This window comes from Amorphotheca resinae, assembly GCF_003019875.1.
Source record: "Amorphotheca resinae ATCC 22711 unplaced genomic scaffold M430scaffold_3, whole genome shotgun sequence".
NCBI classification, from domain to species: domain Eukaryota; kingdom Fungi; phylum Ascomycota; class Leotiomycetes; order Helotiales; family Amorphothecaceae; genus Amorphotheca; species Amorphotheca resinae.
Window position 1 is genome coordinate 247,719 of NW_020194473.1, and position 12,357 is coordinate 260,075.

The 12,357-nt window shown below is 51.7% G+C and overlaps 4 protein-coding genes across 4 annotated transcripts; all 4 read right to left on the bottom strand.

Moving 5' to 3' along the window:
• Positions 1–309: 309 nt before the first annotated feature.
• On the bottom strand, positions 310–2,399 carry M430DRAFT_116304 (hypothetical protein). Its single transcript, XM_024861629.1, has 4 exons — positions 1,972–2,399; positions 1,844–1,920; positions 1,134–1,783; positions 310–1,079 (listed from the first exon to the last, which is right to left on the bottom strand). Exons 1-4 carry the CDS (start codon positions 2,261–2,263, stop codon positions 416–418), a joined length of 1,683 nt encoding a protein of 560 aa, XP_024722828.1. The 5' UTR covers positions 2,264–2,399; the 3' UTR covers positions 310–415.
• A 576-nt stretch (positions 2,400–2,975) lies between these two features.
• M430DRAFT_98131 (hypothetical protein) lies at positions 2,976–3,876 on the bottom strand (the record flags this gene model as incomplete). The annotated part of the gene is made up of 2 exons (XM_024870098.1): positions 2,976–3,559; positions 3,636–3,876. 2 exons carry the CDS (start codon positions 3,874–3,876, stop codon positions 2,976–2,978), a joined length of 825 nt encoding a protein of 274 aa, XP_024722829.1.
• Positions 3,877–4,805: 929 nt separating this feature from the next.
• Positions 4,806–6,445, bottom strand: M430DRAFT_25759 (hypothetical protein; the record flags this gene model as incomplete). Its single annotated transcript, XM_024865291.1, has 2 exons — positions 4,806–5,924; positions 5,993–6,445. The coding sequence occupies 2 exons, from the start codon at positions 6,443–6,445 to the stop codon at positions 4,806–4,808; spliced, it is 1,572 nt and encodes a 523-aa protein (XP_024722830.1).
• Positions 6,446–7,176: 731 nt separating this feature from the next.
• Positions 7,177–12,262, bottom strand: M430DRAFT_56672 (hypothetical protein). The gene is made up of 3 exons (XM_024868623.1): positions 11,457–12,262; positions 8,813–11,401; positions 7,177–8,766 (listed from the first exon to the last, which is right to left on the bottom strand). The coding sequence occupies exons 1-3, from the start codon at positions 12,161–12,163 to the stop codon at positions 7,518–7,520; spliced, it is 4,545 nt and encodes a 1,514-aa protein (XP_024722831.1). The 5' UTR covers positions 12,164–12,262; the 3' UTR covers positions 7,177–7,517.
• Between the last annotated feature and the right edge of the window lie 95 nt (positions 12,263–12,357).

Sequence of the window (12,357 nt, forward strand, 5' to 3'; positions counted from 1 at the left end):
TTTTTTCTCCCCCCCCCCCCCCCCCCCCCCTTTTTCTTTTGTTTTAGAGGGGTATCCCTTACCTTAGCGAGGCTAGAGACGGGCTAGGTCAGGGGTAACCAGATCACATAAACTTGCGATTTGCATGTCTCTCTACCTTATCCACGGCTCTGAATAGTGCGAGTAATCGATTTTGGATGGATTAGGTTGTGGAGTTGTTAGAGAGAGGTATGATGAGATATGAAATGTATCGATCGATTAATTGATTATGTGTGGAGACTCGAGAGGAATAATGTATACCTCCAGCTGTGAGAATGAATAGGAAGAACTATTACTTTATTCTATTCATCTATATTCTAGGTATTGAAAAGCCCCCATCTCATGTATACAAAACCTCAGTGGTCGAATACATACCATCTCGCGCCACTAAACAATCCTACTTCGCTGCGTTCAACTCCCGCAGATCCGCCTTCTCCTGCCTCACCACTCTCGCCTTCTCCTCCTTCTCCTTCCTCTCCCTCCGCCATCTCGGCCCTTTCTTCATAATTATCAACAGCATCGGGGCGAACGCGATGAACAGCAGCGCGAGGAAGGTATATGCCCAACCATATCCGATGGCGTTCACGAGCGGGAGCAGGATCGCCGAGAAGACAGCGCCGATCTCACAGCGGACGACGTTATTCGCCGCGGTGGCGATGGAGGGCTTGCCGGGATAGATGTCCACCATCAGCACGTTCATGATCTGGAAGGTGGACGTGAGTCCGTAGCCGGCGAGGAAGAGCACGATGATGGGGCCCGCGAGGTTGACGTTCGCGACGAGGAGCCAGCCGTAGATGATGAGGAAGGCGCCGGCGAGGAAGAAGAGCGGGAAGGCGACTTGGAGCCGTGCCTTTTCGATGGGGAAGTTGGTGAGGTCTTGTCGCCGGTTGCGCACCACGGGCATCCCGAGCTTCTTGGCGTGCCGTCGGTAGTTCCAGTCGATGAGTCTGCCGGCTGTGAAGGCTGATACGAGACTCCCCGCTCCGACAGGGATGAACATTAAGGAGATCTGGACTTGGTTGAAATGGTAATGCTTAGCGAAAGCATCTGATGCGCCAGTACTGTTGAAGCAGGTAATTAGCATGAAGCTCAAGCCTCAAAGCAAGGAAACTCACCCGACAGCGTAGAAGCAACCCGTTCCCAATCCAGTAGCGATGAGGATAACAGCGCTCTCAAGATCCAGCAGAACCTTCAAGGTCGAAAGAGGATTTGGGACCCGAAATCTATTCTTTTTCTGAAGCTCGTCACGCTTAGTCTCGTCTACAGTAAATCCCGCCCGGGCTCTGTTCCTGTGCCGTATTTTGTCGGAAATGTTCGTTGACCAGATAGGTGGTGGGATGGAGCCATTGTCAACGACATTCCGACAAGTCTCCGGCATGAAGAGGATGAGCGGGATGAAGACGGCAGAGGAGAAGATGAGGAGGAACCAGAACACCCAATGCCATCCAGCATACTGTCCAATGAGACCACCCAAGATAGGAGAGATCATCGGGCCGAGGATACCTCCTAGGGAAGCCCAGGCAATATAAGTCCCACGCTCGGCGGACGTGATCATGTCCCCTACAACTCCATTGGAGAGAGCCACGGTGCCCGACGAGCCAGCGGCTTGCAGCATTCGCAGGACGAGAAGCGCGGCGTAGCTGTCTTGAAGTGCCAGTCCAATGTTTGCGCCCGTGAAGATAACATAGCAGACTATGTACATTGGCCTCCGACCCGAGCGATCAGCCATGTCCGCTATAAAAGCAGGGGCGAGCCCCTGGATGACCTGCGTGACTCTTCAGCGAGTATTCTTTCAGTATTCTTTCAAGGGCAAATAAGAGCATACCAGGAACACAGTAACGGTGATGTTGATTTTGGAGTTCGTCACATTGAGATCGTTTGCAATTGTATTCAACGAGGGATCTAATAATCTGTCAGTTTCTGGATGCATGGACGTGGAAATTATATCCTCACAGTATATTGCGGTAGCCATCGGCGAGAAGAGAGAAGCCAACGATGCAGTGAGAACAATCGCTTTCTTCTGTGCAGGCTTCAAGATGCTGTAATCCTCCCCCGCGGGGGCGGGCTGCTCAGTTGGCGGTTCAGCTGGAAGTTCTGCATGATCGTCGTCGTCGTTCTGACGTGAGGCTATTCCCGATTTCTCTTCATGCTTTGAATCTTCGGGCGACGCATCTGTACGTGCTATCGCAGATTGTTTCTCATCTTCTGTCGAGCTGCTGCCGCTGGTCTCGACACCGTTCGCCATAAATAAACAAACAAAGCAAGAATGGCAAAAGGGTGGCTTGTAACTTGTTTGTCAATCAAAAACAGCGTTTCAATCCGATTCCACAGCTCTGATATTCAATTAAGCGTGCTCTGTAGAATATCTGGCACGACATCTATCTGGATTCGAGTTTTATTTTTATATCAACAGGATTGTGGATTCTTATATATGAACCTCATCGGCGGGCCCCTTAACTCCGGGCGGCCGGGGCTTAGTGGCCGCCGATGCCAAGACTCCCCGCTGGAGACCCCGTGATCCACTCTCCACATTCGGTAATCTGCCCCTAAATGAACCTCTAAGATGCCAAAAACTCACAAATAAGTTATAAAAATCTTGGTAATGTTTCTTTTCTATTGTCAAGTTGTGATCCAGACAGGATATCATGTAGGTGTCCTTACATCTTATCAGTACTCTTAAAGAGCTCCAGGAACTGACCAAGCAGGTTGAAGTGAACTGGCTATTGCGCAGAAGCGGAATTGAGCATGGCACTTTGGTGACAATCATCAATTGGTTCAGGAATCCAGAGCCTTGGTAGTTTTCTCAGAATGCGAAGGGGTATTGATTAAGAAGGCAAAAGGTGATAATCATCATCCCAAGGGATTAGAGCCACGTCAAACATCAAAAGATAACCATCAAAGCAACCCCTCAACTGCCCACCATCCATATTCCAAAACCACTCAAACGATCAAATCAATTACACCAGCCACTTCGCAAACCACGACAGAGCTTGCACCTTCGCCTCCTCCGCGCTCTTCATCTGCCCCTCGTCCTTCGGATCCGCCCTCACCGCAAACCCATGCTTCGCACCCGGCATAATGACAACTTCATTCACCACATCCTCCTTCCCCTCCAACACCCTCTTAATCTCCCTCACCATCTCAACCTTAATCCCCAGATCCACATCCCCAATCGCGATCGACAGCGGCTTCCTCACCTTATCCCAATCATCCGGAAACTTCATCTTACTTGGATGCGCCGTGAACCCCGCCGTCACCAGGCCCTCTTCCTGACACAGCAGCGTCGTGTACTTACCGCCCCAGCAGAAGCCCGCCGAGCCGACTTTCAAATCCTTGGTCTCCGGGTCCGACTTCAGCGCTTCGTGGAAAGCGGTGATCTTGGGTCGTACGGCGGACTCGCCGTTGTATAGCAGGAAGGGGATCGCGGCGGCGATGACCTGGAGCAGCCAGATAGGCTTGCGGAAGAGGGTGGTGAAGATGGAAGGCGAAGGCGCGAGGAAACTCTCCATGGCGTGCATATCGGACACCGAAGGGATATGTCCTGGGAAAATATTAGCATGCGCCTCCTCTCACGCATTAAGATCTCGGGGACGGAAATCAGGCGCATAGATACGTACCGTTCATGAAGTTGGGGAGGTAGACGAGAAACCCGCCCTCCTTGGCATAGCTGTCGGCCAAGAGTCGCGAATTGGAGATTTCCCACCCGAAAATGTCGGGGATCATGACGATTAGCCCTTTGGGAGCTTTTTCAGGGCGCGCGACGTAGGTGGGCAGGCCGTGGATCGTGGTGACCGTGCCAGTTGGGGTGCCGCTCTTGACAGAGCCCGAGAGGCAATCAGGGCAGGTGATGCCGGACATCTTGATGCTGAAAATCGATATTGAATATATGCGTGTGTCTCTGGATTGAAGATCCTATTAAGATATCACAATTGTATTCTTGTTTTGAGGAAACAGGATCGAACTCACAATATCAAGTATCTGTCTGGATATTATACCAGCCTATCAGAAGATATCGGCGAAAAAAGCTCCGACTGCATACGCAAAATCCGCAATCACCGCACCGGCGAGTTGACGACCGACTGGATCTAAAAACCCTTGTTATGATGACTTACAAGTATCAAGAGTAATCCAAATCAATTACATTCCAAAACTCTGCATTGGTATCAAGCAACGCACCCACTTCTTTTCCCCTTGTATTTGTATATCTTGCTTCAAATACGAGGCGGAATATACTGTGAGGCCTGAGGCATTAAGGACAAGCTTTATGACAGGAGTGGAGTGAGTGGTTAAGGTTAGATATACCTGCACACCTCCGTGCCTGAATCCAAATGCTAATTCGACCACCTCCAAGAATAAAGCTTCGACAACCATTCGAGTCCATTGCTGTGATGTGTATACATTGCTCACTTCGGACGCATTGCTCGGTTTGTATGCACTACTTAGTTTGCACACTCCACCTGGTTCGTAAATAAAACTACAGAGTGCCTTCGTGAGTGAGGAGAAGCGACAGGACGCAAATATGTTTGAGGATTGCCTGGGAAGGGAATGGCACACCTACGTAGCCAGGTGAGCTTCAAACACTCCCTCAGGGGATGTGTTTCTTTTTGACGAAATCCCATCATCGTTTGGTCGCTAGTCTTACTGACCACTCTGCGACTCCTGCACTATCTCCTCAAATACCCCTTACCTCGACGACCATCTCATCCCGAACTAGCAGTAATGCTCTTCAAGATTTATCCCCAGCTAATCTGCTATCTCCATTGTTAGCTCAACAATTATAGCTACTGTCAATCTGCCATCTCTGGTTCATGCTGTTCTGGAAATGCAGAAGGAGCAAATCTTTGGCGTAATTGACTAGAATACAACTCCTTGTCCCTAACCTTTGAAGCAATAAATTCGGCCACGCCAGTACTCCAGTATGCTGACACAGATCGATCAAATTCGGTATTGGAATCTTCGGGTTTGGCGAACCTCCGCCTAATATGTGTGAGATACAGGTTATAGAGCCCCTTCGGACTGTCCAATGCAGACAAGTACCAGTAGCTCCCGAGTTCCCAGCCTTTCCGCATTAATCGCGTAGATGGGATATCACCCTTTCCAAGCGACCGTTCTTCCGTTTCAAAGGCTTCTAAGAACTCCGAATGCACACTGCTGTAAGCTTCGAGGTGTTTGCCATCGAGACCATCTAGCGAACAACTAGTCAACCAATATGGTGGATGTTGCATCTCTATCGGTCGAGCGCAGGCCCACTCGAGGTCAATCATTGCTGTAATATGCCAGTTGCTGTCGACGAAGATATTACTCTGGTGGATATCAGTAAGCGTTAGAACAAATGGTCCATGACGTAGATCGCGATTTGTAAAGTGCCGGAGGAGAGCTCGCATTATAGTCAACGCTGAGAGTTGCTCTTGGCCGTCTAATGTGTTGTGCATCGAATTAGGCATATACCGTATACGATTATCATGATACGCAAGGATATCCGACAGGTACGCGTCTACAGTAGAATACGTCAGATCCCTTGGGATATCTGTCGGAATGCCAAGATTCTCCAGCTGCTGGACTGTACATGTAAGGGGCCGATTTGTGAGACTCAAAACACCGTGATCATCTATCGTCAGAGACCCTATGCGTGGAAAAGTAAATCGATCCAATGACAATATGATTCGAGATAAGTCCCTAAAGAGATTGGCCCTTCGGTCCTGGTCGTGCCGTAGCGTCTCCCAAGATTCGGATAGCATCTTGCCCTTTTCCACGCAGTCCACAATTAGATATCCAACCTCTAGGTTATGGGGCGATTGGCGGCCAATGTATCGAGAGGGAACCGAGCGACCGAGTAGCCATGATGCTCCCCGTCGGAAGAACCATGAAATTCGGGTCAATATGGGTGCATTTTCGGGAGCGGTGAACTAATAGAAATTCAGTTAGCATAAGCTCTAGAAGCGGGGAAGGATATAGTTCAGCCTCAGTTGCGTACACTCTGACCTCCAGAAAAGCCGAAGCCTCTTAAGCAGGGTATTGGAACGGCGGGACAGTTGCTCTGGATCCATATGTAAGTTGCGACCTCACAACGGAGCTTCTCCTCTGCGTTGCCGGGATGCCGCAACTCGCCGACCTTGTACGGTAGGGGGAACCTGATGAACACTTTCTTTGGGCAGGATTTGACCGGATCGTCGATGTAGACCGGTATGCAGGCATTGAAGCTGCCGTGAACCCACTCTCTGAATTCTTCTGCTACTTTGCAGGTATCCTTGGGAACTCCTAGATGGAAAGATACAACAGCCTCGATTTCTTTGCGATGTTGAAACAGATAGTAGAAAAAGTCCAGCCGTTTCTCCGGATACGACAGCTCCTGAAGGACATCGTCATCATCGCCGAGTGCCTCCTGCAGTGTGATGTTCCTCTTCAGAAGGGGGAGCGAACGGGGCATTGCTAGAAATGCGTGAAGCAGAAGATAAGAGAATGATAACCAACACAGCCAGATGTCGTTCAGCCGCCCCTTGGACGCTAGTGCCAATAAAGCCAGGGCGCTGCACGTGAGTTTGCCTTGCTCTGCGCCCCAGCGGACGACTTGAGAAATCAATGTAAGAGATTCTTCTTATTTAGATCAGACTTAGCCATCTCTCCCACCTCTTCCCGCGGCTTGATTTAAATAGGTAGGTCATGGTTAGCTCGCCGCCTCCTCCGGCTATCAATACTCCCACCACTACGGAGTAAAGCTTTTCCCGAGGAATTCAGGCATATCTAAGGCATCTCTACCTTACCTTACTTAATCCACCCACCCCTCTAAAACCTAAGGCTCCTAAGGTACCCATTTTACTAATTCCCCCCCAACAACTTTATATTCCACAATAACCCCACCCTAGCAATGAATCAAGAAAATCATGCTTCCGTGGTCCAATGGTTAGGATTCCACCCTTCCAAGGTGGAGGTTCGTGTTCGATTCACGGCGGTTGCATTTCTCTTTTTCCTTTTTCCTTCTGGTTGCTTTATTTTTATTTTTTGGTCTTTTTGATGACAGAAACGGGGGTTTGCCACCTCTTTTAAATTTTTTGGGTGGGTTTTCATCGGCCCGCATGATATACATACAAACAGGAACCAGCACAGCGTTACAGAAAGGAAGGGGTTCTAACAATGTGAAAAATATATAAATAAAAGGGGCGCTGGAGATTCTAATGTAAAGTATAACAGGATAAATTGATAAACCCCTTCGGCATTGTACATACGCATAGTTCACAGCCATTGATTTGATTTGCCTCGCATCAATCACTAACTTAACAAGAGCCTCAAATCTCAAGACAGCAATCCAAGTCTCAATTTGTAATCTCTCATATGTGCTAGCTAATTCATCAACCACGGCTCCGACCCCATTCCCCGCGCTGACTCGTCTCGCACGCACCAGAATGAACATATATATAGTACACCCCCCATCGGAATAACCACTCGCATACGATCATCATCTCGCGTCTCCCGCTGTCAATCATCAGTACTGCATCTCGCGACTAGTCCAAGACCCGTCCTGCGACGGCGGCACCGCTCTTGTCCCTCGTCTGCGTCTTCTTTAGCTGCAGTCCCATCTGGATCTCTCCAAGTAATGCTGCGGGCCTGGCAGCTGCTCCCGCTCCCGGCGAACTAGTCGGCATGGGTGGAGGTGGTGGTGGCCCGCCCATTCCGGGCATTGGCGGTGGTGGTGGCGCTCCATCTCCTGGCATTGGTGGTGGCGGCGGGGCACTCATAGTTGGCATTGGAGGTGGAGGTGGAGCTCCCGCAGTTGGCATAGGTGGTGGTGGCGGGGCTCCTGCGGTAGGCATTGGAGGTGGTGGTGGAGCTTCCTCATCAACCACTGTTGGCATAGGTGGTGGTGAGGTTGGCCCGCTTCCCGCTGGAGGGGAAGCAGGAGTAGAGCCAGTACCAGTACCAGTACCAGTAGCGGAGAGCGGACGGGGCGGCGCCATAGTACCGAAGAGCATAGAAGCAAGCTGGCGGGCATTTCCGGCACCAGGGCCGTCCTCATCGTCAGAAGAGTCTTCCCTGTCTGAGCCAACCACGGACCAATCATCTTCTTCTGGGCGCACACGAGAAGCGCGCCCGCCGGTCGGAGCCGCGATGATCGGGGTGGCCGCTGGTGGCGAGGCAGCCTTTTGCGTTTCCTGTGTTGCGGGGAGGCGGTGGAAGGGGTTGGTCGACACGGGGGGTTGAGCGGAGGGTGGTGTTGTGCCTTGGGAGGGGGTTTCAGCTGCTTGCGAGCCGAGGCGCTTGAAGAAGGGATTCTTGGTCTCGGTATCGGGACTAGTGACTGGCAAGCTGGTATGGACAGCTGGCGGAGAAGCGGCAGTAGGAGCCGCAGGAGAGGCTGGAGTAACTGGCGGTACAGCAACCGGCGCTGGAGGTGGTGGCGGCGGCGACGCTTCCTTACGCTCAAGTTCTTGACTTCCTTGGGTCGGCGTCGAGGCTTGAGGTGTGGCCTGTTGAGGTTCTTCATCATCGCTTGAATCATCGTCGTCCTCATCCATAGCCTCTAGCTGCCGCTGTAATTCTCTCTCTCTAGCCTGCGCAGCTTCAATCTCGGCGCGTTGAGCAGCAAGCCTAGCCTCTTTTTGTTTGGCTTCTGCTTGGGCTGCCTTCTTCCGGCGCTTCTCTTCTTCTTTCTTCATCTTACCAGCCCTGACTTGCTCCTCCAGAGCCTTGAGGCGTGCTGCGGAAGCCTCACGTTCTCTTTGGAGCTCAGCTTCTTGACGTGCGGCCTCATCCCTGATCTGGTTAGCAATACTTCTCTCTGTTATGGGGTACGACTTACTCTAGTTCTGAAGTTGCAATAATCTGTGCCTTCTGCTCTTCCAAAACTCGCTGTTCTTCTTGAGCTTTCCGATCACTTGCATCGCTCTTTGCAGCCTTTCTCGACGGTGGTGGAGGAGGTTTCTTTGCAGCCTGAGGTTCTGCAGGGGCAGGGGCCGGGGCAGGAGGAGGAATGCCCTGCTCTTCATTAAGCCTCGCCTGTCTCTCGGCCTCACGCCTAGCATCTTCCTCCTCCGCTTGTTTAAGTTTGGCAGCCCGTTCAGCTTTCTCCCGTTCCAATCGTTGTTGCGTTGTCTCGCCAGGTTTCGTTGGTGCCTTGATACCAAGAGCCGCAAGACGTTCAGCCATGCGTTGCTCAGCCTGTTGCTTGATATATGCAGCTCGGTCCTCGGGGGTCTTATACTGGGAATAGGTACCACCAGGAGCAGAAGGAGAGGGAGCTGTGGCGGGCGCCGGTGCAGGTGATTCCTTGCGTGATGAAGCAGGAGAGCTCTCAAATCGTGCTGGTTCACGAGTCTCGCGAGTGCTGCGGCGATCTTCGGTCCTGACCCTTGCAGCCCTACTAGATCTTTGCAAGTCGAAAATAAAGTCTTTAACTTCATCTTCAACACCAAGCCCATCTTCCCATCTGCGTCTCTCATGCTCACTGGTGGAATCCTCTGCTCCGTCCTTAAGGCTATCCTCCAGACTACGAGAGAACTCCCGGACGCTATCTTCAACATCCTTGACCATGCGCTCGTTGTTCTCCTTCTCATTTCTAATCTTGACGTTCTCCTCTTCCAAGCGCTTTGGCGCAGCCAGATCGTCATCATTGACTTCAATCTTCCTTCCAGTCAAAGCAGCAGAACGCTGTTGCATCATAGCCTTGGCTCTGGCTTTCAGTCGATCAGACTCGGTCACAGTGCCACCTGGACCAGTACCAATGATCGCCGATGCGCTGCCTGGGTGTGCCTTGGCATCCTTGAGTCTGAAGAGTTCCAACCTGGCCTCAGCAATGCTCCGCTCGGTCTTGCGAACCCGGGATGCAATCTCAGGCAACTTGTCAGTCAAGGTCTGCAATTGACGCTTCAAAATACGCCTCTCAGCGTTAGAATCCACGTTTCGTAACGCCGCGTCAGGATGAGAATCAATGTCCTCCTGGATACGTCGAATGCGCCGATAAAGATCTTCGGCGTCACGGCGGTCTCGTCGATCGAGCGCATCATCCTCCTCTGCGGCATTCTCGTCTTTGAAGTCGATGGCATCAAGAAGTACTTGCTTTTCGCGAATCTTCTTCCTCAATTGCTCCAATGACATGTCATCATTTGATGTGGTTGAAGATGGAGATGAGGGGCGTGGAGAACTGTTGCCGATCCTGCGACGAGCACTAGATCTATATCCAATATCATCGTCGTTATTCTTGAAGACTGTGGCATCTTTCCGTCCCGATCCAATGTTCGAATCGCCTTTAAACGAATGGCTCTTCAGATAACTGACGCCTGTCTTCTGAGGAAGCAAGGTCGCACCAGAGTTCTTTCGGAGATCAGACTCCTGATGAAGCAGTGACTTGACCGCGCCAATGGAATTGTTGAAATTTCTGGTAGATGGTGGTACAAGCTCGGGTGGCAGTTGGGCTGGCAGAGGATAGCCATTAAGTTTCCGGTAGATCAAATGCATAGCAACGGCGAACTCGTCCATATTCAGACGTCCTTTATTGCCATTATCCGCAAGAGTCCATACCCGCTCCAGATCAGGCTTATCCAGACCACTCTGCCCAAAGACCTCAATCGCAGTCTCACCACCAATGTAACCTTTTCCAAAGCCATCCCAAGCCTTGAACACAGAGTCATATCTGGTTTTCTCCTCCTTCGTGACAGCCCATGGGATGACTGCATTACCTGTGAGCCCGGATGTATTGAAACTGCCCTGTTCTCGGCCTGGCTGAGGCATCATTCGAGCTTGCAAGAGATCGATATTGGGCAGACCGGTCGCAGGTGCATTCACCAGTCCCCATTGTCCAGGGCGCCCAGTAGGCTGTGCGTTCAGCGGAGCGATCATTCCGCCCATACCAGTCTGAGTTGGCGACATGCCCTGACTAGGATTGAAGCCTGTGGGCATGGGTGGCATGGGTGGGCGCGGCCCAGTATACCCAGTTGCTGTCGGGTTCGACATCCCTTGGAACCCAGTCTGATTCTGCTGTTGCAAACCACCTTGTTGATTGAAGCCTGTCTGCATAGGCTGCTGAAACCCTGTCTGCTGCTGCTGTCCCTGGAAGCCTCCTCCAAATCCAGTCTGCTGCTGTCCAGGATATCCGGTCATTTGAGCAGCCAACAAAGTAGAATTCGATGGCATTGGTTGCGGTTGTTGGATCGCAGGGGACGGGGTCGTATTCTGTTGGATATTGAAGTCCGGAGCATTCGTCTTCGGCCCCGGCGCATCGTCCGCAACGCCAAAATTAATTATATCCACCATGCTTGAGACTTCATTCTTTATATTTTCAGGGAGTACAGCAGGTAGTTGCTTCCCAACCAGTTTGAGGTTGCAGAGGTACATCGCGAGCGCGAATTCGGGGAAGTGGAGCTGTCCAGAGCGGGTCGTGTCTGCGAGGGTCCTATTCCCAAGGTTAGAACATCCCCCCAGAAAAGCCCATCTGTATGGAAACGTACCAAATCTGGGACAGCGAGTTGCCATCCAATTTGCTCCGCAATAAGAGATCCCTTGACTTCTCACCACTCAACGTCTGCCCGTCTCCAACCGCGCTCCTGAACAGCGTCTCAAACTTGGCCTGGTCCTGCGCCGTAATGAATGACAATCTTATGTTCGGAATCCTCGTACCAGTCCTCGCTCTCGAGGATCTGCGGCCGCGCGCTGGAGTTGGCTCGGAGGTCTTGAAGCTATCGGCCATCTGCGCGAAGCCTGTGGGCTGGGGTTTCTGGGCGGGCGCTGGTGCTGGAGCGGGAGCTGGAGCTGGAGCTGGCTGCGGCGGGGCCTGGTTCTGGATCTGATTCTGGTACTGCAGCGGTATTTGAGGCATCGGGGGTACTGCGGATTGAAAGTTCTGCTGCTGGGGAGCTTGGTTGAACGGCGATGGCTGGCCTGCAAACCCCGTCTGTTGCGGCTGCATTGGCTGCATTTGTTGTGGTTGCATCTGCTGTGGTTGATAGCCCGTAGCTTGAGGCTGTAGGCCGTAACCAGTGTAATTGGGCTGCAGAGGAGCAGCTGCTCCATAGCCCGTTGGTTGCGGGTTCAGGTAGGCATTTTGCTGTGGTTGCTGCTGCTGTTGTTGCGGCTGGCCCTGAAATGAGTTGAATTGCTGTGGTCCCCCAGGCCGAGCTGGCTGAGCTCCTAGATAGGAGTTCGACCCTGGGAACATATTGAAGAATTAAATAAAATGCAAAGAACGAAAGGCAGGACGGTATCGATATGGGAAATGCTTCGAAAAGGAGAGTTGGAGATTTGAGGTTGAGGTTGTTGTCGAGTTTGATCTCTCGGGCCGCGTCATATTGAAGCCGACGACAAATTGTAAGAGGCCGGTTTTAGCGAGATGCCTTCGATCGGGTCACGGCG